The sequence below is a fragment of the Mobula hypostoma genome, chromosome 16 (genome assembly GCF_963921235.1).
Source record: "Mobula hypostoma chromosome 16, sMobHyp1.1, whole genome shotgun sequence".
Classification (NCBI taxonomy): Eukaryota; Metazoa; Chordata; class Chondrichthyes; order Myliobatiformes; family Myliobatidae; genus Mobula; species Mobula hypostoma.
The window spans coordinates 66,651,821-66,679,120 of record NC_086112.1 but is presented as its reverse complement, the minus strand read 5'-3'; the positions used below and the strand labels follow the sequence as shown (position 1 = coordinate 66,679,120).

General features: G+C 43.7%; 1 protein-coding gene across 2 annotated transcripts in view; it reads left to right on the top strand.

Annotated features, from left to right (window-relative positions):
• Positions 1-27,300, top strand: part of fbxo10 (F-box protein 10) — a 131,412-nt gene that overhangs the window by 92,355 nt on the left and 11,757 nt on the right. For both annotated transcript variants that reach the window (XM_063069225.1, XM_063069224.1), the window contains exon 9: positions 19,375-19,685. In XM_063069225.1, the coding sequence (XP_062925295.1) occupies positions 19,375-19,685 (311 nt within the window). The remainder of the gene's footprint in view (positions 1-19,374; positions 19,686-27,300) is intronic.

The following is a 27,300-nucleotide window of genomic DNA, read 5'->3' as shown; positions in this document are numbered from 1 at the left end:
TTTTAAAGCACCCCCTCCATGGTAAAACAAAAACTGTGTGCTTTCACCTTGTCTATGCTTCTCATGTTGTTATACACTTCTATTAGGTCACTCCTTAATCTCTTAGTTTCTAGTGAGTAAAGTCCTCGTGTATGCAACCTCTTCCTGTTAATCAGACCCCCAAGTCCATGCAAGGTGCTTTTGTTTTCTGCACTCTTTCTAGTTTAATCTTTCCTATAGCAGGGTGACCAAAGCTGTGCAAACCACTCTATACAGCCTCACCAAAGCCTTATATAACTGCATCATAATGCCCAACTGCTGTGCTCAGTGCTCTGACTGATGTGGGCTCTCACCACCCGATCTAACTGCCATGCCACTTTCAGGGAACAACACACTAGCGCTCCTGTGTCCTTTAATTCCATAACACTTTCCAGGGCCCTACCATTACCATTCGCTCAATAAGTCCTACCCTGTGTGAGTTCTCAAATTACAATACCTCATCTATCTGGATTGAAATCTCTTACCATTCCTCTACCCATGTACCTAGCTAACCAAGATCCCACTGTAATTTTTCATGTCTTATGTTCTTAGAACCTTCTATACAGTCTACAACATCACTTATTTTAGAAACATCTTCAAACTTGCTAACTGTCTTGTACATTCACATCCAGATCGTTTGTATCAATTACAAACAACAGAGGTCCCAGCACTGACCCCTGTGACTAGACCTAACCATCTGTTATGAGAAACAATGTTCAACCATCACACTCTTCCTCCTATCACCGAGCCATTTAAGAAGTTAATCTGCTATCTCCCCACTCCACCGCCCAGCCCCACCCCCCCAGATCCCATGTGATCTAACCGTCAGACCAGCCTGCCATGAGGGACTTTGTTGAAGACCTTGCTAAAGTCCGTATAGCCAGTAGCCACTGCCCTATCCTATCCTTGTGTATCCTCTTGGTTACCTACTCGAAAACTCCAAGAGTTCTGTCAGACATGACTTTCATATGCAAAGCTGTGTCGACTGTCCCAAATCAGACCCTTTATCCAAGTGTTGATAGATCATGTCCTTGTGTAACTTAGGCACCACCAATGTCAGACTTACTTGCCTATGGCTTCCCACAAGGTCCAAGAATCTACCAGATTGACCAATTCATTTTGAAATAATACTGTATATCAACAGGCATGCCAATCAGTCACAAAGCTAGGATAGGATGGCTTAATTTTTGAAAACTAATCAATTTTGGCTGATTGAGCACATGATGGGAATTAAGTAACTATCAGAAATCAGCAAGTATTTTGCTTGGTCATTCTGCACAGAGTATTGTGAGCAGTTTTGAGCCCTTTATCTAAGGAAAGGTGTGCTGGCATTGGAGAGGGTCCAGAGGAGGTTCATGAGAATGATTCCGGGAATGAAAACATTATTGTTTGAAGAGTGTTTGATGGCTCTGGGCCTGTACTCGCTGGAGTTTAGAAGAATGGGGGAGGGGGGGAATCTCATTAACCTATCGAATATTGGAAGGCCAAGATGGAATGGATGTGGAGAGGTTGTTTCCTGTTGTGGGGAGTCTAGGATCAGAGGGCACAGCCTCAGAATAGGGTTGTATTGCTGTCCTTGTGTGTGAAGTAGGAAGTACACAATTCAGCAGTAAGCCAAACTCCACTCAACTGAACACGGGAGTCAGGTTACTGTGACCATGTTCCAGGTGCTTTGTTTGGGCAGTGTGCGCACACACACACACACACACACACACACACACACAATTCAGAGTAAAACTGCAAACGAACCTGAAAAATACTGTAAGTACTTAATGCAGCAAACTTATGACAATTAAGTCGCACGGTCATAAGAAATCAAAAATATATGAAGTTGGACTTGCATATAAAATATCCAAAAATTATACACAGAATGAGTAAACAAAGTTTTAAAGTATGCAATAATACATGTAAGTATTCATTAAATTACCAAGGATGCTTGAACACTATGCTGATAATTACAAATAAACTTTTTGGTAATATTAATACAAAGTAATCTAATCTAAGTATTGCTCAGATCATGTTCTCCTTTATGAACTGAACCAACACTTACAGACAATGATTTCTGAAGGTGGAAGTAAAGCAAAGACAATGCAGGATTGTGTAAAAGTGCTTCAATCAAAACAAAATGGCTGCTCTTCTCACTTGGTCCAACTGACCTTCAAATTTAAGGGCGACTGCACACTCAAAATTAAAGTCAACAGGGCTATACTTCAAATGCTCCTTACCTGCCATCTATAAAGATGTCACAAACAAGTTAATGGAACAGTTTCAAAGTTCAGTCCTACTTTTTGAGAAGGACAATAATCTCAGACACAGGCCTGAAGAATTTCTTGCTTTGTCACCATCAGCTCTACTTTGCAAACTCTCCCATATTTACTTGGAAAGGTACGTGTTACTAATGCCATGGGTCAGTTATTTTGGGCTACTCTGCTGTCTTTCAGAGGCACAACATCTGTTAGAGCATAACTCTCACCATATCTGGCGAACTTGCAGTGTCTGCAGATATTCTTGTTTCCATTGCCTCCAGAATTGATGAGCTAAATTCTGCTTTTGACACCACTGCTGTTTATAGAGGTTCATTTCTGTAAAGTTTCCAGTTCGGTGTGCTGCACAGTGTTTCTATGTGAGAAGCATAGCAGGAATAAAAGTCAGAAGTGAACTTGTATCTGCAGAGGCTGGAGCCATTGGCCTTAAGTTGATAATTGCCATTACTTCTGCCACGCAATTGCACAGAATGTCATCATTCAAGCTGGAAGATCCTCTACACGTCGGCATAGAATCCAAGATTTTCCTGAACACTCCAATCATGCGCTCCCATGCACTGCCCAGATGTAGGGAGTGTGGTGAATTAGCATCCCAAGTGTAACCTTGGTGTTGATAGAGCTCTGCACCTTAGTCCTTCACTGCATTTCATACAGTTGGTAAGTTGTTGGGAACATGAGACACTGCGTTGACACTCTCTCCATTCACTGCTGTCTGATCACACAGTTGTTTTTCTACATGCCTTTTGCATCTTGGTGGCTCCCCAGATGTCTTTTCCTTCTAGGATCAGTTCCTAGTCTTTCAAGATTTCAGGATTTTCCACCATACCCTGCAGTTTTACCTAGCAATTGTGTGTTGGTTAGAGAAACTGCATTTATCTATTTCTTTTCTCTGCCCAAGTCCATTGTCTTCCCCACATCTCTGTCAGGAGGCAGGTTATTCTGGTTGATCCTGATGCTTTGCAAGAGACCGTGTTGAGGCTGTGAACTGGAGTTTACCTTTTCTTTACAGTTAACATGGTTTGTGCAAGGGCTAAACAGTGAAGTCTTCCCATTTTCCAGGATGTTTGTTTTAGAGCTGTGAATAGTAGACCTGTAGAATTTCCCTGAACATCACCAACAAGGACCCACCCTAAGTGCAGCTTCTGTGTGAGGTGTTCATTGCCAGGACCTTGTATGCTGTGAAGATATCTCCCAACAGAAGTAGGATTTGGGCTTTATTATTAAGTGGTGGGATCTGTTCAGCAAGGCACTTGAGATGGTTGTGATAGAGGGCAGCCTCAGGAGTCGCTGTTTCTTCGCGATTGTCTGAATGCCATTATGCTCAATTAGTGTCACCATTCCACGCTTCAGCCTGATAACACGTTGCTCTTCTACCTGATCTCTCCATTATACCAGCAGAGGTCTTAAAGATGTAGGGTGATGAATTGCCTTGGGTCATCAAATAACTCTGATCGGGCTAAGGATATGTTGCTATAGTCATCGAACATAGCATACTTCTTGAAACCATTCTCACAATGGTATTTAGGATGCGCTTTAACGAAGCATATCTTGGAATAGGGTTTAGTGACTACACTGCTGTTACCATCATCTGTGTGTAAAGAGTTTACAGAGAGCAAAGTTTCTTCCTCTCCTCCCCGCCATGCTTTGAAGTGTGATCTGAAACCTTGGATGTAGGGCTGTAATATGAATGTTGTCATGGCATTCTTCACACTTTAATGTGACCCTGCAGTTACTTGTGAGAGATGATGATGAAGAACAGCATCTGAAGCAAATCCCTTGCTCTTTCAGGTAAGCCTTTTGTTCCTCAATGGCCTTTAACCTAAAGCCGTGGCACTTTCACAATGGGTGAGGCTTATTATGAAAGGGGCAATGTTTTGCTGCATCCTCTTCAAGATTCGTTCTGAGCTGAGGGTGTGGAGACACTGGTCTTATGTACTGAAACTAGAATCGGGATGTTTGCTTCAGAGGAGTCTTCTTGCTCAAGGATAAGCAGTGACTGCATAGAGCAGGACTGGGTTTATTTGTTATTTTAGCTTGATGGCAGACGAAATCAGTGAAGAAAGAAAAGGGGCAGGGGAGAGAAGTATGTGATTTCATTCTCCTCTTTATGCTTTGAACCTTGAGAAATCCATTTCTCTTGAAAGGAATGTGGCAGCTTTTCAACAATAGGAATAATGCCGTTGGCAGTGTCTGAATGAGCTAAGTCAGGCAGATAACCATCTTTCTTTGCTGAAAGCTGCTCAATTTTAACAGATCCCTAAGTTCTCTTAACTTTAAGTTATCCTTATTTGAAATCTTTGGAAAGCCATCCAGCTTTTTGAGAAGTGTGCTGTTAGCTCCGGCGCATTATGACATTCACTGAGTCTGTCCCAGGTCATTCTTAAAGTTGCATCTGGGTCACTTATATGAACTGCTCTAAAGCACCTTGCGTAGTCTTGGGATTTGACTTGCTTTGACAGCAAGCCCAATTCTTCACCAGCAGTAAGATTCTGGTCTTTGATTGTTCTCAAGGCCACTGGGAATGGGCAATAAATGCTGGTTTAGCTGGTGACGTCCACGTCCTGTAAATGAATTTTTGACTTCCGTGCTCTGTAAACTTTCTGGGCAGTCATCGAAGTGTGATAGGCCAGTGTTCGTGAGTTCTTTGCGAGCCAGATACTTTGCCGTGTTCATCATGACTGAAGACTCTGTACAACCTTCTGATAAACTACCTTTTTCAGGCATGTTAAACCTTGGCTGTAAATGTGGATCATTACTGTCAAATCTTGCTGTTGTCTCCTCAGTTTTAACCATTGGGGAATTCCTTGTGTGGTGCTGGACAGGTAAGTAAGAGTTGCATAACGTATGTGAACAATTAAATATTTCTGAGCTTTTCTGTAAGCAACTTACTGGGGCTGACTGTTGGCTGTAGTGTGCTGATTGCTGTCCTTTTCCAAAGGGTTAGGCGAAGTGTGAGAGGTAAACTGAATGGAGTGTTGTGTAGCAAGCAGACTCAGACTGCTGGTTAACGTGATTGGCTTGGTCCTTGATATAATTGCTCTCGCACATATGTTCGCCCTGTATGGGTGGCTTTGTCTGCTGTAAAGCTTCTCACCCTCTTGCTCTGCTGCTGCCTCCAAAATCTCTGCCTGGGCAATAGCAGCTGAATCCTCTTAGAAGGTGAAGGGCTTCCAAATGAGCCTCTAGCCAGGCTTTGGCTGTTTTAATAGTCATAGTCATAGTCATACTTTATTGATCCCGGGGGAAATTGGTTTTTGTTACAGGTGCACCATAAATAATTAAATAGTAATAAAACCATAAATAGTTAAATAGTAATATTTAAATTATGCCAGGAAATAAGTTCAGTACCAGCCTATTGGCTCAGGGTGTCTGACCCTCCAAGGGAGGAGTTGTAAAGTTTGATGGCCACAGGCAGGAATGACTTCCTATGACGCTCTGTGTTGCATCTCGGTGGAATGAGTCTCTGGCTGAATGTACTCCTGTGCCCACCCAGTACATTATGTAGTGGATGGGAGACATTGTCCAAGATGGCATGCAACTTGGACAGCATCCTCTTCTCAGACACCACCGTGAGAGAGTCCAGTTCCATCCCCACAACATCACTGGCCTTACGAATCTCCCTCTCTGCAAACGTAGCCCGTGGTTGCACAGCCTCTGCTTTTGATCTGGCTCATGCTGCTATAGCACCAACTGATGATCTGCACGATCACAATGAACTGCAGTGAGAACTGTTGTCAGATGCTCTGGTGAGCTCTGTCTTTCCGTGGTGTGTGTTTTGAGTGGCTTGCATCTATAATGCTTCTTACGGCCGATGACTGTTCATACACTGTTTGGCCAGTTGTGCTCTCACCATTTTACTGCATTGCTCTCCCTGTGTGTGAAGTGGGAAGTACACAATTCAAAAGTAAGCCCAACTCCACAGGAGTCAGGATGTACTGTCCAAACCCCAGGTGCTTTTTGGGCAGCATGCACACATACAGTTGTGTAAGAGTAAAACTGAGAACTAACCAGAAAAATACTGTAATTACTCAATGCAGCAATTAAGTCGCACATTCATAAGTAATTAGGAATATATGTAGCTAGACTTGCATGTAAAATAAGAATGGGTAAACAAAGTTTGAAAGATTAATAGCATATAAGTATTCATTAAATTACCAAGGCTGGTCGAGCACTATACTGATAATTTGGAATAAACTTTTACATCATAGTAACAGAAAATATTGCAGATGAACATGTGACTGAAGAATTGGTTCAGGGGTCAGGGTTTCAGATTTCTGGATTATTGAGATCTCTTCTGGGGAAGGTATGACCTTAACAAAATGGACGGGTTACAGCTGAAACAAGGTGGACCAATATCCTTGTGGGCAGGTTTGCTAGGGGTGTTGGGAAGAATTGGAAAGAGCTAAGGATGGGGCACTTGGTATACAACTAGACAGGGAGTGTACTGAGACTTTGAGGAAGAACAGGAAGATGATGGGCAAAATTGCACTCAGTGGGCTGAGATAAAATGTAATGGGGGGAGACAAAATGGAAAAGGGTGATCAATACAGGACTGAAGGTGTTATATTTGAAAGCACGCTATATTTGGAATAAGGTAAATGATCTTGTAGCGCAGTTAGAGATTGGCAGATATGATGTGGGCATCACTGAGTCTTGGCTGAAAGAAGAAAGTAGTTGGAAGATTAATATCCAAGGATAAACGAAGTATCGAAAGGATAGGCAGAGAGGGTGGGGTGTCTCTGTTGGTAAAAAATGAAATTAAATCCTCAGAGAGGGGTGACATAGGATCAGATGTAGAACCCTTGTGGGTAGAGTTAAGGAACTGTAAGGGTAAGAAGACCCTGATGGGGGGTTATTTACAGACCTCCAAACAGTAGCTGGAATATGAGCTACAAATTTCGGCGGGGGAATGAAAAAGCATGCAAAAAGGGCAATGTTGCAATAGTCATGGGGGTTCCACTATGCAGATAGACTGGTAAAATCAAGCTAGTGCTGGATCCCGAGAGAGGGAATTTGTAGGATGCCTATGAGATGGTTTTATAGAGCAGCTTGTGGTTGAGCCCACTAGGGGAATAGCAATTCTGGATTGGGTGAGGTGTAATGAACCAGTTTTGATTATATAACAAGGAACCCTTAGGAGGCCGTGTTCATAATGTATTAGAATGCACCCTGCTGGTTGTATGGGAGAAGCTAAAATCAGATGTATCAGTATTATAGTGGAGTAAAGGGAATTACAGAGGTATGAGAGAGGAGGTGGGCAAAGTTGATTGGGGACACTAGCAGGGATGATGGCAGCACAGCAGTGGCTAGAGTTTCTGGGAGCAATTTGGATGTGCAGGAAAGATGCATTCCAAAGATGATGAAGTATTCTAAAAGGAGCTTGAGGCAAACATTCCTGACAAGGTAGAGGATTGGGGAGCTTTTAAAAACCAACAGAAGGCAACCAAAAAAAAAACAGAGAGAAAAGATGGAATATTAAGGTAAGTTAGACAATAATATAAAAGAGGATACAAAAAGTTTTCGCAACTATATAAAGAGTGAAAGAGACGAGAGTGGAAAATGACGCTGGAGAGCTACTGATGTGAGACAAATGGTGGAAGGACTTAAGATACTAGTAGAATGACAGAAATGTAAGAGTGTCAGGGCAGAAGTAAGTGTAGTTGCTATTACTAAGAAGGTGTTCGGGAAGTTGAAAAGTCTGAAGGTAGATCTTTCAAGAATCTCTAGATTCTGGAATGGTTTCAGAAGACTGGAATTTGCAGTGTTACTCCATTCTTTAAGAAGGGAGGGATATAGAAGAAAAAAAAATTCTAGGCCAGTTAGCCTGACTTTAGTGGTTGGAAAGATGTTTGAGTCTAAGTTCAAAGTAAATTTATTATGTACATGTATGTCACCATACACAACCCTGAGTTATTGAGAACATGATATGAAGAGACCTTGACAGTGAGTCCATAGATTGTGGGAACATTTCATTGATGGGCAAGTGAAGTTACCCTTTTTGGTTCAAGAGCTTGGTGGCTGAGGGGTAATAACTGTTCCTGAACCTGGTGCTGGGGGTCCCTGATGATGGATGCTGCTTTACTGCAGTATCGCTCCGTGTAATTGTGCTCAATGGTGGGGAGGGCTTTACCTGTAATGGACTGAGCCATATCCACTACCTTTTGTAGGATTTTCTATTCAAGGGCATTGGTTTCCATACCAAGCTGTGATGCAGCCAGTCAACGTGCTCTCCACTACATCTATAGAAGTTTGTCAGAGTTGTAGATGTCATGCCAAATATTCACAAACTACTAAGTAATAGAGGCACTGCTGTGCTTTCTCTGTAACTGCACTTACGTGCTGGGCCCAGGACAGATCCTCTGAAATGATAACACCGAGGAATTTAAAGCTGCTGACCCTCTCCACCTCCGGTCCTCCAATGAGGACTGGCCCATGGACCTCTGGTTTCCTTCTCCTGAAGCCACTTATCAGCTACTTGGTCTTTCTGACATTGAGTGAGAGGTTGCTGTGGCACCACTTAGCCAGATTCTCAATCTCCCTCCTATATGGTGATTCAACACCACCTTTGATTCGGCCCATGACAGTGATGTCATCAGTAAATTTAAATGTGGCATTGGAGCTGTGCGTAGCCTCACAGTCATAAATGTAAAGCAGGTAAAGCAGGGACTAAGCACACAGCCTTGTGGTGCACCTTTGGTGATGGAGATTGTGGAGAAGGTATTGTTGCCAATCCGATCTGATGGGGGTCTGCAAGTGAGAAAATTGAGGATCCAATTGCATAAGGGGGTATTGAGGTCAAGGTCTTGAAACAATGTTCCCTCTAAGGTGTGTGTGCCCCCACATCTTTTGCTACTAACATACAAAAGGTGGTCACCCTCTACCTCATTGGCATTTTAAGTATATTTCACAATTTTATCAGGGACCCCACCACCAGGTTCAGGAAAAGCTATTACCCCTCAACCACCAAGTTCTTGAACTATATTTTAAGTACAGTATATTACACAATCACGTTTCCTTTTCCAGTTTCTGATGCGGATGGTGTTGACAACTTGGAGTTTGTGATTTGTCTGCAAATTTTAGAACTGGCTTATTTGTACGGTTTTGAAGAAAATATTGATTCACTATGTCGAATTCCAAAGAAGCAAAGGGTGTGAAGCACAAAGTAATTTCTAGTTCACTTAAAGCAGAATGGCTTATTATCTTCAGAATAGCTTCAGGTTTACTTCGGCTTAAAAATTCAGTGTGCACATGTTGTCACTGGGCAAGAAATTGCACAGCACAAGGTTTTTAGGCACACTGGTCATTACAAATTAGAGGGAACATTGCTTGGAGGCACATGACAAAATAGGCCAAAGCCAGCATGGTTTCCTTTAGGGGAAATCTTGCCTGACAAATCCATTGGAATTCTTTGAGGAAGTAACAGACAGGATGGACAAATCAGAGTTAGTGGATGGTGTTTATTTGGATTTTCAGTAGGTCTGTGACAACGTGCCATACACGAAGCTGCTTAACAAGATACAAGCCCATGATATACTAGCATGGATAGAAGATTGACTGACTGACAGGAGGCAAAGAGTGGGAATAAAGGGGTTCTTTCCTGATTGGCTGCCGGTGACTAGTGGTGTGCCGCAGGGGTCAGTAAGGTGTCTGCAGAAGGACTTGGACAGATTAGGAGATTGGTAAAGAAGTTGGCATGGAAGATATTGTGGAGAAGTGTATGGCCAAGCACTTCAGCGGAAGGAATAAAGGCATAGATTATTTTCTAAATAGGGCGAAGTTAAACAATCAGAGGTCAAAGTGATTTGGGAGTCCTCGTGCAGGATTTTCTAAAGGTTAACTTGCAAGTTGAGTCGATGATAAGGGAGGCCTATGCAATGTTTGCATTCATTTCAAGGGGGCTAGAATACAAAAGTAAGGGTGTAATGCTGAGGCTTTATAAGGCATTGGTCAGGCCTCATAGAGTATCATGAACAGTTTTTGGACCCCTTATCTAAGAAAAGACGTGCTGGCATTGGAGAGGGTTTCGAGGAGGTTCATGAGAATGATCCTGGGAATGAAAGGGTTAACACATGAGAAGCGTTTGGCTCTGGGCCAGTACTCTGGAGTTTAGAAGAATGAGGGGGGGTTCTTACTGAAGCATATTGAATATTGTGAAGCATAGACAGAGTGAATGTGGAGAAGATGTTTCCTACAGCAGGGGAGTTTCATCAGGCTCAGGTTCAGAACAGAGGGACATCCATTTAAAATAGAGATGGGGAGAGAAGTTTATTTAGCTTGAGGATGGTGAATCTATACAACTCATTACCACAGACGCTGTGCAGGCCAAGTCATTGGGTATATTTAAGGCAGAACTTGATAGGTTCTTGATTAACCAGGGAGTCAGGGGTTACAGGGAGAATGGGTTTGAAGAGTTTATAAGTCAGCCATGATGAAATACTTGATGGTCCAAATGGCCTAATTTTCCTCCTACGTCTTGTGCTGTAAATGATTTTGTTACAGAAAAAGTGTTAGAACCTGGAAAACCCTAGAAGGTGAAGTTGAATCAAATTGCATAGATGGCTTTAAAAACTGGAGAAGTGTGTAAGGGAGATGGAATAGAAGGATATTTGAAATGAGGAGGGGAGAGCTTGGGTGCAGCGTGAACGTGGGCAATAATATTGTCCAAATTCTCTGTTCATGTTTATAGACTCTAGGTATATAATTCTGTGTACACCTGCCCATCCATTGAACTTCGGCTTAACTCTGTGCAGCATTTTTTTTTCAAATGTGGAGATGCCTTCGATATTATTTGTCACATATTGCTTATTGTGCATCTAAAGATGACTTTGCTGCAAAAATAGTGATATTAGTTTGTGTAAAACACAGTGCAGGTCCTTATCAGGTTACGAGCAGCTGACGAATACACACGATCGGGCTTTGGGAAGCCAATGTGCTGGAGTTGCTGGGTGTTGCAGGCATCTTCTGGTGGTTACAGGGCATTTCTGTGCTGGGGACTGAACCAAGCAAAGCTGGCCACTTGGTGGTTGCTCTTTTCACATCTGCGAGCTTTCCTGTGATTCTCTCCCCAATACTGTTTTTGTTTATTTTCAACTTATAAACAGTTCAGGTTATGACAATTCTTGGGAACCCTGATGTAACCCAGGGTTTTTATCCCTTTCTGTAATGAATTCTGAATTAAGATCTGCTCACGTCCTTCAGTCTGGTGGAAGATAATCCTGATCTGTAAGACACATTATTCCTTCAGTCATCTATTTCACTTTCCGCAGGTTTTATTTCCATTAATTTCAATTGACCCTGTATGAGTCAACAGCATTCAAAGTTCTTTAATCAGTTTCCTTCCTTAAATATTTAAGAGTTTTGCAGACTATTGGAAGTATGTTTAAGTCAGCATCAGAAAGCTGTAAGTGTGAGATTTAAAGGATTAGGTTTTAAATTCCACATTAGTGGTGGCACAGGACCATTGCTAGTGGATTTATTGTTCAGGCATCCGGTTACCCTTATCTAGGGTATGAGCGGGTTGAGCGTGATCTCAGCCTTGATGTTGAGAATTAAATTCAGAAGGAGGCACCAGTGTGGGTTAATCTGTCTTGCCGCTGGATTTGAAGGATTTTGGAATTGGTGTATTCTTGTCACATACTGAGATAAAGTGAAAAGCTTGTCTTGCATACTGTTCATACAGATCAATTCTTTATACGGTGCATTGAGGTGGTACAATAACAATACAGAATGAAGTGTAACAGCTACAGAGAAAGTACAGTATAGGTATATAATAAAGTGCAAGATCATTATGGGATAGATTATAAGATCAAGAGTGCATCTTATCGTGCCAGAGCGTAACAGCTTGTTGCAAACCGCTCCCTGCAGATCCACTCATTACTTCTATTGTGCTGCAGTAGAATTGATACCACCATCACTTCGAGATGTCAACTGTAAGTTATCCATGGCCTGAAGCAGTTGTGGGAGCAGTGATCACTACTACATTCTAAACTGCAAGTTTAGGTCATGTTTGAGGTCTTGATTTTTGAACACTTTTTCCCTAAGACAGATAAATGGTGTGCAGTGGCAAATTTTGTCAGTGCCTGTGAGAGTTGGCTTTTTGTGGATCTTGGTTATCAGAATGACATTGGCAATAGGCATCTGGGGAACCTTTGCCTTCCGGGTGTTTAATGTAAGATCTATCCTCTTGCAGCTGTGTGGAAGGTAAATGTGGTTTGGAGCTCAGCGTTCAAGTGTACATGTACTCTCTGTCACCTGCAAGCTGAGTTGTAGTATTAGACTGGAGTGATCTTGGTTCTGATGAGAAGGCAGCAAGTGTTGAACAGTTCTCTCTCCCTTTGTAGACCACCTCTATTCTTGCTGAATGCAAAATGCAGTATTACCACACAGATGCAATGACATAGTTTTTTCTTGATTGCAGTTTGCACTGGTGTTGGGTCTGTGCCAGTTTGTTGGTGAGGATGATAGTTTACACGTCTTAATAGAACAGTGGATGGTGATGAATTTTAATGGCAGCCTAAGTTGACAAAGTAGAAGGTTTTTGAGAGGGTTGTCTAAAAATGTGATGATTTGTGCCATTTGACCCATCATGTTTATACTGGCCATTGTACTTACCCATTTGGATTTAATCTCTTATGTCTTGTGATTCAAGTGCTTGTGCAAATTCTGCTTAAGCATTGTGAATGTCTGCCAGCACAAGTCCTCTTCAGGCAGCACATTCTAGTCTCCAACCATTCACTATGTGAAAAACAACCCTCTCAGATCCACTTTAAATTTCCTACCTCTCACATTGTGCCTCCCATTTTCTTCCAGACACCTCAACCAAGACTCATACTATCTTAACTATCTATCCCCCTCATAATGCCAGGTCACTCTTCAGCATCCTCTGTTCTAGGAAAACAAACTCAGCCTATTCATTCTCTCCTTATAACTGAAATGCTCTGATCCGGGTAACATTTTGGTGAGTCTCCTACATTCTCTGCACTGCAATCACATTCTTTCTATCTATCAGTGCTGCCACTTTCTGAGGTCAACACTCCCTGGCCTAGGGGGTCTCCCATTTACTGTGCATGTCCTCGTCTCATTTGACCTTCCAAAATATATCACTGAATACCTATCAGGATTAAATTCCATCAGTTATTACTCCAATCAACTACCTAGCTGATCAAAATCATAGCCTAAATACTACTGCGATCTACAACACCACCAATTTTCATGTCATCTCAGAACTTACTAATCATACCTTATATGTTCGTATCCAGACTGTTAATGTATAAAGCAAACAGCAAGTGTCCTATGACTGACCCCTCTGGTACACCACTGGTTACAGACATCCAATCAGAAAAACTATGCTCCACTACCTGCCTCCTCCTACCATGCCAATGTTTGAATCAGAATCAGAATCAGGTTTACTATCACTGGCATGTGACGTGAACTTAGCAGCAGCAGTTCAATGCAATACATAATATAGAAGAGAAAAAATAATAAATAAAATGTTAAAAAATAATAATTAAATAAGTAAATCAATTACAGTAGACGTATATTGACTAGATTAAAAAACGTGCAAAAATCAGAAATACTGTATATTTTAAAAAAGAGTGTCCACGGGTTCAAAGTCCATTTAGGAATCAGATGGCAGATGGGAAGGAGCTGTTCCTGAATTGCTGAGTGTGTGCTTTCAGGCTTCTGTACCTCCTACCTAATGGTAACAATGAGAAAAGGGCATGCCCTGGGTGCTGGAGGTCCTTAATAATGGACGCTGCCTTTCTGAGACACTGCTCCCTGAAGGTGTCCTGGGTACTTAGTAGGCTAGTACCTAAGATGGAGCTGACTAGATTTACAACCCTCTGCAATTTATTTCAGTCCTGTGCAGTAGCCCCTCCATACCAGACAGTGATACAGCCTGTCAGAATGCCTTCCACGGTACATCTATAAAAGTTTTTGAGTGTATTTGTTGACATGCCAAATCTCTTCAAACTCCTAATGAAGTATGGCCACTGTCTTGTTTTCTTTATATCTACATCGATATGTTGGGACCAGGTTAGATCCTCAGAGATCTTGACACCCAGGACTTAAAGCTAGTCACTCTCTCCACTTCTGATCCCTCTATGAGGATTGGTATGTGTTCCTTCGTCTTACCCTTCCTGAAGTCCACAATCAGCTCTCTCATCTTACTGGTGCTGCGGCAGCACTCCACTAGTTGGCATATCTCACCTCTCATCACCACCTGAGATTCTACCAACAATGGTTGTATTGTCAGCAAATTTATAGATGGTATTTGAGGTATGCCTGGCCACACAATCTTGTGTTTATAGAGAGTAGAGCAGTGGGCTAAGCACACACCTCTGAGGTGCGCCAGTGTTGATCATCAGCGAGGAGGATGTGTTATCACCAATCCCCACAGACTGTGGTCTTCCGGTTAGAAAGTCGAGGATCCAATTGCAGAGGGAGGTACAGAGGCCCAGGTTCTGCAATTTCTCAGTCAGGATTGTGGGAATGATGGTATTAAATGCTGAGCTATAGTCGATGAACAGCATCCTGACGAAGGGTCTCGGCCTGAAACGTCGACTGCACCTCTTCCTATAGATGCTGCTTGGCCTGCTGCGTTCACCAGCAACTTTGATGTATAGGTGTTTATGTTGTCCAGGTGGTCTAAAGCCGTGTGGAGAGCCATTGAGATTGCATCTGCTGTTGACCTATTGTGGTGATAGGCAAATTTCCCAAAGCCTCTGACCTTTGGGACCAGTCTACTTTGAAGTAACTTTACTACTTTGCAGACAACGCATGTATTGATAATGTTCATGGTGAGGCGTTAGTCTTTGACTGCAGAATAATTTGGAGAGTTAGTAAGATGGGTGCAAAGTTAAATGTAATTCAATCTTGAAAAATGTGAGGTGATGCATTTTTTCTGGACATCTATGGCTAGGATATGCACAATGAATCATAGGACTCTATGAAGCATCAAGAAACCATGGGATATTAGTGCCTGAGTTTAAAAATCCTTGAAAGTTGCAGTACAGTAGATAAAATGGCTAAGGAGACACTACAATATTCATAGCAAATTTGCTGACAAGGGCATGTTGCGTTAAGGATTTTTGATCTCCTCAATTGGATATGAATGGGTTTAGTCCTAGGTGAAAGTAATCAAATGGAACTTAAGTTAAGCAAGTAAGAAGAGCAGTAGGAGCAGTTAAGAGGCAGACTTATCTAATTGAAGAGGATTTGCAAATGAGCATGGTACTAAGAGATCTATTTTTCTTCTGCATGAAGTACTAAAAGTTATCATGCAGGTGATTGGACTGGTGAGGGTTCAAAGGAGATTCATTAGGTTGTTGCCTGAAAAGAGATAGGAGAAGGTAGGTTTGTGGGGGTGGGGTTGGGATTTGTCTGAGATGTGAACAGACTCATGGTGCAATTAGAGATTGTTTGGTATGACATTGTGGGCATCACTGAGTTGTGGCTGAAAGAAGGCCATAGTTGGGAGTTTAACATCAAAGGATATACTTTGTATTGAAAGGACAGGCAGGAAGACATAAGTGGCAGTGTGGCTCTGTTGGTAAGAGATGAAATTACATCTTTAAAAAGAGGTGACGTAGGGTCAGAGAATGTTGAAACTTTGTGAGTGGAGTTAAGAAACTGCAAGGGTAAAAAAAACATTATGGGAATCATATATAGGCCTCCGAATAATAGCCATGATGTAGGATTGAGATTGCAAAGAGAGCTGGAAAAGGCATGTAATAAGGGTATTGTCACAGTTGGAATGGGGGACTTCAATATGCAAGGGGATTGGAAAAATCAGGTTGGTGTTGGATCTCAAGAGAGAGAATTTGTTGAATTCCTACAAGATGGCTTTTTAGAGCAGCGTGTGGATGAGCCTACTTGGGGAAAGGCCATCTTAGATTGCATGTTGTGTAATAACCCAGATCTTATTAGGGAGCTTAATGTAAAGGAACCCTTAGGAAGTGGTGATCATAATATGATTGAATTCATACTGCAATTTCAGAGGGAGAAGCATAACTCACATGTATCTGTATCGTAATGGAATAAAGGAAATTACAGAGGCATGTGAGAAGAGTTTGCTCAGGTGGATTGGAGGAGGATACTGGCAGGGATGATGGCAGAGCAGAGATGGCTGAAGTTTCTGGGAATAGTTCACAAGGTGCAGGATAGTTATATCTCACAGAAGAAGTTGTTCTCAAATGGCAGGGGTAGGCCATTGGCTGACAATGGAAGTTAAGGACTGCATAAAAGTCAAGGAAAGGGCATATAAGGTAGTAAAAGTGAGTGGGAAGTTGGATGATTGGGAAGCTTTTAAAATCCAACAGAAGGCAACCAAAAAGCCATACGAAGGGAAAAAGATGAAATATGAGGGCAAACTAGCCAATAATATAAAGCAGGATGCCAGAAGTTTCTTCAGTTATATAAAGAGTAAAAGGGAGGTGAGAGTTGATATTGAACTACTGGAAAACAATGCTAGTAGTAATGGGGGACAAATGAATGGCAGATGAATTTAATGGGTACTTTGCATTACTCTTCACTGTGGAAGACACTAGCAGTGTGCCAGAGGTCTGTGAGTGTCAGGGAGCAGGAGTGATTGTCATTACTATTACAAAAGCAAGAGTGCTAGGCAGACTCAAAGGTCTTATGGTGGATAAGGTGGACCAAATGGACTACACCCCAGAATTCTGAGAGAGGTTGCTGAAGAGATAATGCATTGGTCATGATCTTTCAAGAATCACTTGCTTCTGGCATAGTCCCAGAGGACTAGAAGATTGCAAATGTCACTCCACTTTTTAAGAAGAGAGGAAGGGAAAAAAAAAAAGGAAATTATAGGCCAGTTAGCCTAACCTAAGTGGCTGGGAAAGTGTTGGAGTATGTTATTAAGGATGAGGTTTTGAGGTACTTGGAGTCTAATGATAAAAATAACTCAAAGTCAGCATGGTTCCTGTAAAGGGAAATCTTGTCTGACAAATCTGTTAGAGTTCTTAGAGGAAGTAAGAAGCAGGGTGGACAAAGGAGAGGCAATGGATGTCATTTACTTGGACTTTCAGAAAGAATTTGATAAGATGCCACACATGAGGCTGCTTAACAAGATAAAATCTGATCGCGTTACAGGAAAGATACTGGCATGGATAGAGGAATGGCTGACAGTCAGGAGACAATGAATGGGAATAAAAGGGGCTGTTTCCGGTCGGCTGCCAGTGACTAGTGGTGTTCTTCAGGGGTCAGTATTGGACCCGCTGATTTTCACATTGTTTGTCAGTGATTTGGATAATGGAATTGATGGCTTTGTGACAAAGTTTGCGGATGAGACGAAGATAGGTGGAGGGGTAGGTAGTGCTGAGGAAGCAATGGTATTGTAGCAAGACTTAAACATATTGGAAGAATGGGCAAAATAATGGCAAATGGAATACAGTGTTGGGAAATGTATGTTAATGCATTTTGGTAAAAACAATAGTGCAGACTGCTTTCTAAATGGGAAGAAGGTTCAAATATTGGAAATGCAGAGGGACTTAGGAGTCCTTGTGCAAGACTCAGAAGGTTAATTTATAGGTTGAGTGTGGTAAAGAAGGCAAATGTAATGTTGGCATTTATTTCAAGAAAATAGAATATAAAAGCAACGCAATAATGCTGAGGCTTTACAAGACACTAGTCAGGCCGTACTTGGAGTATTGTCAACAGTTTTGGGCCCCATATCTCAGAAAAGATGTGTTGTCATTGGAGAGAGTCCAGAGAAGGTTCACAAGGATGATTCTGGGAGTGGTGGGGTTAACATATGAGGAGCTTTTGGCAGCCTTGGGCCTATGCTCACTGGAATTTAGAAGAATGTGGGGGGAGGGATCTCATTGAAAACTCGATGAGCTGAATAGCCTAATTCAGCTCCTTTGTCTTATGGTCTTGTGTTCAGAAGTATAGATGGGGTTGTCAGTGAAAATATTTCCCCCTGAGTGGAGATGTCTGTGATCTTGATGCCGAAAGACATAGGTTTAAAATCTGGCAGAAAAAATTCAGAGTGGATTTGAGGAAGAAATTTTCACTTGAGCTGTTGAGATCTGGAGCATACAGCACGAAGGGTTGGTGGACGCATGAACCACCACAGCATTTAAGAAGTATACAGTTGAAATGACTTTGAAGCATCATAACAATGGGCTGAGTGCTGGAAAGTGAGACTAATACATGAGTCCTTGATGCTCCACGTAGATACAGTGAGCCAACTGTCCTATTTCCAAGTTGTATGATTCTCCAGTGTTGGTGTCCTTAAAAATTTTCTGTGCAGCATAGATTTTGTCCATTGTGTCTTTAGATAAAACAAATCAGCATCTTAGCTCAGGGAGGACCTCTTCTGCTACGAGGAGGTGGTGGCTAAGGAATACTTTTGCTAAGTGTTTCTCTGGTAGAGATGTGGAAGGCTTGCAGTCAGATGATTGTGCAGTTCTTCATAGACCCTGATCCTGGAAGCAAACCAGGGGGCTGAAATGGAATTCTACTCTAAACTTGAGCAATGTCAGACTGGTTTTATCAGGGCTCTCCTCACTGATTTCACTGAAAATTCTTCAGTGGACTTGGAGATAACTTTTAATATTGTGGTAATGTACATGGATAGTTATTTGACTATTGTTCTTGAGTGACCTGCTTCACAGTTGTTGCATAATAACTACTATTAATTTGTTCCAAAGGTATTCAAAAATTTCTTCAGGCTTGGTTTTTATGCCACTTTTCATGAAAAAGTCTGGAGCGATCTTGCAAAAGACTAGATGTTGAGTTAATTGAAATTGATAAAAATTTCTTTGCCTGAGAAAGTGATTTAAGTAAAGGCAGATAAATAGTGGATGGTGCCACACTTTTCACCCACTCTCATTGTCCTAATGAATTTAGTAGGGGGGCTTGAACAATTCTTGTGGAAGTAGCACTCCCATGCTAATTAGATAGTAGTTCATGCAGTTGAGACAAATTGCATAGCCAGTTATTTATTGCTTTTTCAGTCTATGTTCCTATCACTAATGTAATTTCATATGAAAAACTGCAAATCTGTGCATTTTCAGCATAAACAGTATTTGATATGCTAACTGTCTTTTTTTTATTATTTTCACATCAGCTGCTGGTATCTATATAAAAAGCAATGAGACACTCAACATTATAGCCAACGCAATCCATGCCAATCATGACAATGGGATTGCAGTATATCAGAGCAGTCAGTTCACCCACATCACAAACAACAGCATCACCTGTAACAGCATAGGTGGCATTCTTGTAGAAGCAGGATGCAAAGTTGAACTTCGGGGTAACGGTATCTATGACAACAACAGCCATGGTGTTACCTCGAAGGGAGAAGGTGCTATCTTGGAGAATGACATTCTGGGAAACCATGGCTATGGGCTACAGCTACTCGAAAGTGCAGATATGAAGGTTGGTACTCCATTATAATAGATCTTTATTCACCCATAGAAAAGAGTATTTTCTACTTTAAAAATTTATAGCTGTACATGTTCAAAATATAAAATACTGTAATATATGTAATAATTGTAATATATTGTCTAATAATAATAATATACACATTGTATTTACAGGTGCAATTTTTGGTTGTAGAATATAATCCAGAGTTATTTGTTCACTTTTATTTTGGTTGCATTGTACAATATGATTGTGTCCTTCACTACAGTATATGAATTTTGCACTAACACTGTAACTTAAACATCAGATTTTGGCTCCTCAGAATTCATTCTGAAATGTAGTTCTTGTGTTTTATAGACATTCGGGGGGGGGCGGTTCTATTTTACACAAAATGTCATATTGCGGCAAGGAAGTGCTTAGAGCACAGAACAGTGTGGTATAGAAACAGGCACCTCAGCCCGTGATGTCTGTGCCGAGCATACTATTGAATTAAACTGATGCTTTCAGCATGTATGTGATCCATGGCCTTCTGTTTCATGAATATTCATGTGCCTATCTCAAAGTCTCTTGAATTCCACTTTTGCTTCTTGTAACAATAGATATTAAATATAAACCAGGATGCACTGGGGAGGAAAGGAGAAAAGGAAATTGCCTTTTAAACTCACGAGAGAACATAGGCCATCAACTTTTTGCTGTTAATGTTTCTGTAGCAGGCAATTTCTTTTCTAGGAGGCCGAGTTGCTAGCTCGACACCCAACCCAGCACGGATGGAAAGCGTGCCTGGGGAGCCAGCTGAGTTTGAACTCGGGAGCCTTCGCCCCGAAGTCCGGCACTGATGCCACTACACCACCAGCCAACTTATGCGTTGGGGAGAATGAGGTTATATTTTCCATAGTGCCAACAAATTTGTTCCATTTGCCTGAAATGGCAAATAGTGCCTAAAGTTGCATCTAAAAGATGGCATCTGTCAGGAATTGAACTCAGAATTGCATTGAAGTGTCAGCCAAGCTTATGCTCTTTCAAGTCTTAGAATGAACTCGTGGCCATAAGATGAATATAAATGCCATTACGGAGCCACACCTGTATTCACAGGTGTTGCTAGAAAAGTTCAACACCCACAGGAAGCTAAACATCCCATCATGCAATGCGAGAGGAACACTCTTCCATTCCTGAAGTGGGGAGGGTCCACTAGCCCGGATTTTAGATTGCCTCACTGCGTAGCACTACATTATGTTGTTTGGTGATTGGAAAATAATCCTCCACTGTAACAACTGCAGTTGTAAATCAACATCTTAAACTTTAGGTCACAGCTGGCAAAATACTCTGTCCCATGACCACACCACCTCTCATTGGGTAAGAACTCATAGTGGAAACTGACTGTAGTATTGGGTCAGAAGGGTAGATGTACAATATACACCTGCTGATGGATGTTGAGAGTAGAGAGATGACTGATTCTTAGAGCAGAGTTGGAGACAGAAGAAAAGAAGTGCTGGTCAGCTGACAGTTTGTAGGATATCTTCCAGAATTTATTTTGGGGTGTTCATTTGGTAACTTGTTTATCTGCAGTGAAGGCTGTTACCAGGAGATCAAGTTAACAGAGTTTTCCTGAGTCAATCATTAAGGAGCTTCATGTGTTGCATTTTCTAAAACCAGCAGTTAGGATGGATTGAAATAAGGATGTTTCAATGCCTTTTACAGGAGCAACACCCAAAAGCCTTTTGATGAATGAGGACTACTTTCATTTACCTTTTTTAAATTGCAGTGATCTAAGATCAAGGCTACTTGCTATAAGCTTGTGATTTAGAATGAAAGGAAATTACGCTGGAATTGAATAACTTCACAACCAACATGGTTTATTGAAGTGTAGTTAGTACTGTATGTAGTTCTAAATACATAAAAAAGCAGCCGCATAGCACAACTACATAAATGAACAGGTAATATACGTTAAAGATGGCGCCGGTAACTGGCGACTTTGCGCGTGCTCTCCTGAGCAAACTGCCCTCTCCACTATCCTATACCCGAGAAACCCTTCTAAACCTCCAATCCAGCAAGATCAAGATCAACAACACCCTGGAGAAGCAACTGACTGAGCTGGAGACCACCACGCCAGATCTGCTTCTTAAACTCAGGACCGCAGCTGGACCCAACCAATGAGGCCCACCACGTTCCCGGAGACCCACGGTCTGCTACTGTGCCGGACCGCTTGGAGACACGGCCCATTCCGACCAGCACCTCTCTGGAGCAGACAACCACACAGAAGTGACGGCGGAGACCTCAAGGTGCCCCAGACGCTTCCCCAGAGCGACCACCGTAAAGCTCCACACATCAAAGTTGCTGGTGAACACAGCAGGTCAGGCAGCATCGCTACGAAGAGGTACTGTCGACGTTTCAGGCCGAGACCCTTCGTCAGGACTAACTGAAGGAAAAGTTAGTAAGAGATTTGAAAGTGGGAGGGGGAGGGGGAGATCCAAAATGATAGGAGAAGACAGGAGGGGGAGGGATGGAGCCAAGAGCTGGACAGTTGATTGGCAAAAGGGATACGAGAGGATCATGGGACAGGAGGTCCGGGGAGAAAGACGGGGGGGGGGGAACCCAGAGGATGGACAAGGGGTATAGTCAGAGGGACAGAGGGAGAAAAAGGAGAGTGAGAGAAAGAATGTGTGTATAAAAATAAATAACGGATGGAGTACGAGGGGGAGGTGGGGCATTAGCGGAAGTTAGAGAAGTCAATGTTCATGCCATCAGGTTGGAGGCTACCCAGATGGAATATAAGGTGTTGTTCCTCCAACCTGAGTGTGGCTTCATCTTTACAGTAGAGGAGGCCGTGGATAGACACGTCAGAATGGGAATGGGATGTGGAATTAAAATGTGTGGCCACTGGGAGATCCTGCTTTCTCTGGCGGACAGAGCGTAGGTGTTCAGCAAAGCGGTCTCCCAGTCTGCGTCGGGTCTCGCCAATATATAGAAGGCCACATCGGGAGCACCAGATGCAGTATATCACCCCAGACGACTCACAGGTGAAGTGTCGCCTCACCTGGAAGAACTGTCTGGGGCCCTGAATGGTGGTAAGGGAGGAAGTGTAAGGGCATGTGTAGCACTTGTTCCGCTTACAAGGATAAGTGCCAGGAGGGAGATCAGTGGGGAGGGATGGGGGGGACGAATGGACAAGGGAGTGGCGTAGGGAGCAATCCCTGCGGAATGCAGAGAGAGGTGGGGAGGGAAAGATGTGCTTAGTGGTGGGATCCCGTTGGAGGTGGCGGAAGTTACGGAGAATAATATGTTGGACCCAAAGGCTGGTGGGGTGGTAGGTGAGGACCAGGGGAACCCTATTCCTCGTGGGGTGGCGGGAGGATGGAGTGAGAGCAGATGTGCGTGAAATGGGGGAGATGCGTTTGAGAGCAGAGGTGATGGTGGAAAAAGGGAAGCCCCTTTCTTTAAAAAAGGAGGACATCTCCCTCGTCCTGGAATGAAAAGCCTCATCCTGAGAGTAGATGCGGCGGAGGCGGAGGAATTGCGAGAAGGGAATGGCATTTTTGCAAGAGACAGGGTGAGAAAAGGAATAGTCCAGATAGCTGTGAGAGTCAGTAGGCTTATAGTAGACATCAGTGGATAAGCTGTCTCCAGAGATAGAGACAGAAAGATCTAGAAAGGGGAGGGAGGTGTTAGAAATGGACCAGGTAGACTTGAGGGCAGGGTGAAAGTTAGAGGCAAAGTTAATAAAGTCAACGACCTCAGCATGCATGCAGGAAGCAGCGCCAATGCAGTCGTTGATGTAGCGAAGGAAAAGTGGGGGACAGATACCAGAACAGGTACAGAACATAGATTGTTCCACAAAGCCAACAAAAAGGCAGGCATAGCTAGGACCCTTTCTCTGTCCCCAGAGAAAGCTGAATCTCCCAGTGGCCACACATTTTAATTCCACATCCCATTCCCATTCTGACATGTCTATCCACGGCCTCCTCTACTGTAAAGATGAAGCCACACTCAGGTTGGAGGAACAACACCTTATATTCTGTCTGGGTAGCCTCCAACCTGATGGCATGAACATTGACTTCTCAAACTTCCGCTAATGCCCCACCTCCCCCTCGTACCCCATCCGTTATTTATTTATATACACACATTCTTTCTCTCTCTCTCCTTTTTCTCCCTCTGTCCCTCTGACAATACCCCTTGCCCATCCTCTGGGTTTTCCCCCCTCCCCCTTTTCCTTCTCCCTAGGCCTCCTGTCCCATGATCCTCTCATATCCCTTTTGCCAATCAACTGTCCAGCTCTTGGCTCCATCCCTCCCCCTCCTGTCTGGATCTCCTCCTCCCCCTCCCACTTTCAAATCTCTTACTAGCTCTTCCTTCAGTTAGTCCTGATGAAGGGTCTCGGCCTGAAACGTCGACTGCACCTCTTCCTAGAGATGCTGCCTGGCCTGCTGCGTTCACCAGCAACTTTGGTGTGTGTTGGTTGAATTTCCAGCATCTGCAGAATTCCTGTTGTTTACACTGTAAAGCCCCGTTGGCCATCCACAGCTGCCGGAAGTGAGGCCTCCGCCGCCGACCTCGGAATTCAAGCCCGAGGCTTGGCTGGAGCGGAGGCCACCGCAACCGCGACTCAGCTTACGGACTTGTTTCAGCCAGGAGCCCAGCCCTCCGGGATTAAGTGTCGGCTTCGGGGCCCAACCCAATTGACAGCCCGGGCCCCCGGCAGCTGGAAGTGGCAGCGGAGCCTCCCTTGTTACTCAGCCCAACCCAGAGGGTCCGACGATGTGACCCACCGATCGATCCCCGCGGGATACGTCCACCAACCGCAAAGAGCTGACAACAACACACTGCATCGATGGAGACCTGGAAAGATGCACTACTTACCGAGGAAGTGTGGGAAAAGAGCTGGGCTGCTGGTCAGATTGAAGCTGAGGGGCTTCAGGGTCCCTATGCCCACCATCCTGCTAGCTAATGTGCAAGCCATAGAGAACAAGGTGGATGATCTTGAAGGGAGACTCACTTACTGCAGGGAGATGCAGAACTGCTGTGTATTCTGTTTCACTGAGACCTGGCTCTCCCCTGCCACCCCCAACTATGCAATCCGACCGGAGGGATTTTCGATCCATCGGATGGACCGCACGGCGTCTTCGGGCAAGACGAGGGGAGGTGGTGTCTGCCTACTGATCAACACTGCATGGTGCTCAGACACAGTGGCACTGACAAGCTCCTGCAGCCCATACCTGGAACACCTGTCCAGACAGCAGGCGGATGTGGAGTGTGCTGCTCTGAACATACTGTATGCCAACGTCAATGAACTTGAGACCAGGTATCCGGAGGCTTTGCTCATTACAGCCGGGGACTTTAACCAGGCCAACCTCAGAAAGGCGCTGCCAAAGTTACACCAACATGTCTCCCGCCCCACTAGAGGCCCGAATATACTTGACCACTGCTACACAGCAGTCAAGGATGCCTACCGTTCCCTCCCACGACCTCCCTTCGGAAAATCGGACCATCAGGCCGTACTCCTCCTCCCAGCTTACAAAGAGAAACTGAAGCAGGAGGTCACGGTGTCAAAAGTAGTGTCGCATTGGACGGAGGAAACGGATGAGATCCTCCGTGACTGCTTTGAATCGGTGGACTGGTTAGTGTTCAAGGACTCGGCAGCTAACCTCGATGAGTATGCCTCAGCTGTCACGGACTTTATTTGGAAATACACGGAGGACTGTGTGTCTTGCAGGACGATCTGGGTATTCTCTAACCGGAAACCTTGGATGAATTATGAGGTCAAATCCCTTTTAAAGGTTCGAGCTGTGGCTTTTAGGTCCGGGGATACCAGTCACTACACGGAATCCAGGCGTGAACTCCAGAAAGCCATTAAGGGTGCCAAGAGGCAATATCGAGCCAAGTTGGAAGCCCAGGCTAACCAAAGGGATGCCAGTAGACTATAGCAGGGTCTAAATGAGATCACTGGGGCGCAAAGAAAAAGCTGGGAATATCAATAACTGTGGCGCTTCTCTTCCTGACGAACTTAACATATTCTACGCAAGATTCGAACAGAAGAGGAACGTCCCGCTCCCTCCGGATGAACCAGACCTGGTGGCATCGAGATTCATCGTCACCGAGGAGGACGTTAGAAGGGCCTTCCTGAAGATAAATCCAAGGAAGGCGACGGGCCCAGATGGCATCCCGGGATGGGTTCTCTGGCCTGTGCAAGCGAGCTAGCTGGAGTGTTTGCTGACATCTTCAACTGCTCCTTGCTTCAGTCTAAGATCCCCTCGTGTTTTAAGAAGGCAACGATAATCCCAGTGCTGAAGAAGAGCAAGGTGGCATGCCTGAATGACTATCGACCTGTGGCTCTGACATCAATTGCTATGAAGTGCTTCGAGAGATTGGTTATGGCACACATCAACCACAGCCTACCGGTCAACCTCGACGCTTTGCAATTTGCCTACTGGAGCAACAGGTCAACGGCAGATGCCATCTCTCTGGCCCTACATTCCTCCTTAGAACACTTGGAGAATAAAGACGCATACGTAAGGCTTCTTTTCATTGACTACAGCTCTGCCTTTAATACCATCGTTCCAAATAAACTGATTCCTAAGCTCTGGAACCTGGGCCTTAGCACTGAGATCTGCAGCTGGATCTTCAGCTTCCTCACAGACGGGACCCAGGCTGTAAAAATAGGGGACAAGCTCTCCTCTACAATCACTCTGAGCACCGGTGCCCCACAAGGCTGTGTACTCAGCCCCCTGCTGTACTCACTGTACACCCATGATTGTGTAGCCAAGTTTCCATTAAACTTAACATATAAGTTTGCTAATGACACAACAATTGGGGGCCGTATCTCGGGTAATGATGAGTTTGAGTACAGAGAGGAAATTAAGAACCTGGTGGCATGGTGCGAAGACAATAACCTATCCCTCAACGTCAGCAAGACGAAAGAATTGTAGTGGACCACACAACCCAATTTACATCGGTGGTGCGCAAGTGGAACAGCTCAAAAGCTTTAAGTTCCTTGGGGTCAATATCACAAATGACCTGACTTGGTCCAACCAAGAAAGTTCACTGCCAAGAAGGCCCACCAGTGCCTTTACTTCCTGAGAAAACTAAAGAAACTGAGCCTGTCCCCTAAAACCCTCACTAATTTTTATAGATGCACCGTAGAAAGCATTCTTCTAGGGTGCATCACAACCTGGTATGGAAGTTGTCCTGTCCAAGACCGAAAGAAGCTGCAGAAGATCGTGAACACGGTGTAGCACATCGCACAAACCAATCTTCCGTCTGTGGACTCACTTCACACCACACGCTGTCAGAGCAGTGCTGCCAGGATAATCAAGGACACGACCCACCCAGCCAACAGACTTTTCGTCCCTCTTCTCTCCGGGAGAAGGTTCAGGAGCCTGAAGACTCGTACGGCCAGATTTGGGAACAGCTTCTTTCCATCTGTGATAAGACTGCTGAACGGATCCTGACCCAGATCTGGGCCGTACCCTCCAAATATCCGGACCTGCCCCTCGGGTTTTTTTTGCACTACCTTACTTCCCATTTTTCTATTTTCTATTTATGATTTATAATTTAAGTTTTTAATATTTACTAAGTATAACTATTTTTAATATCTTTAATATTTAATATTTGTAATCTTGGGAGTGTGAAGCGCAGA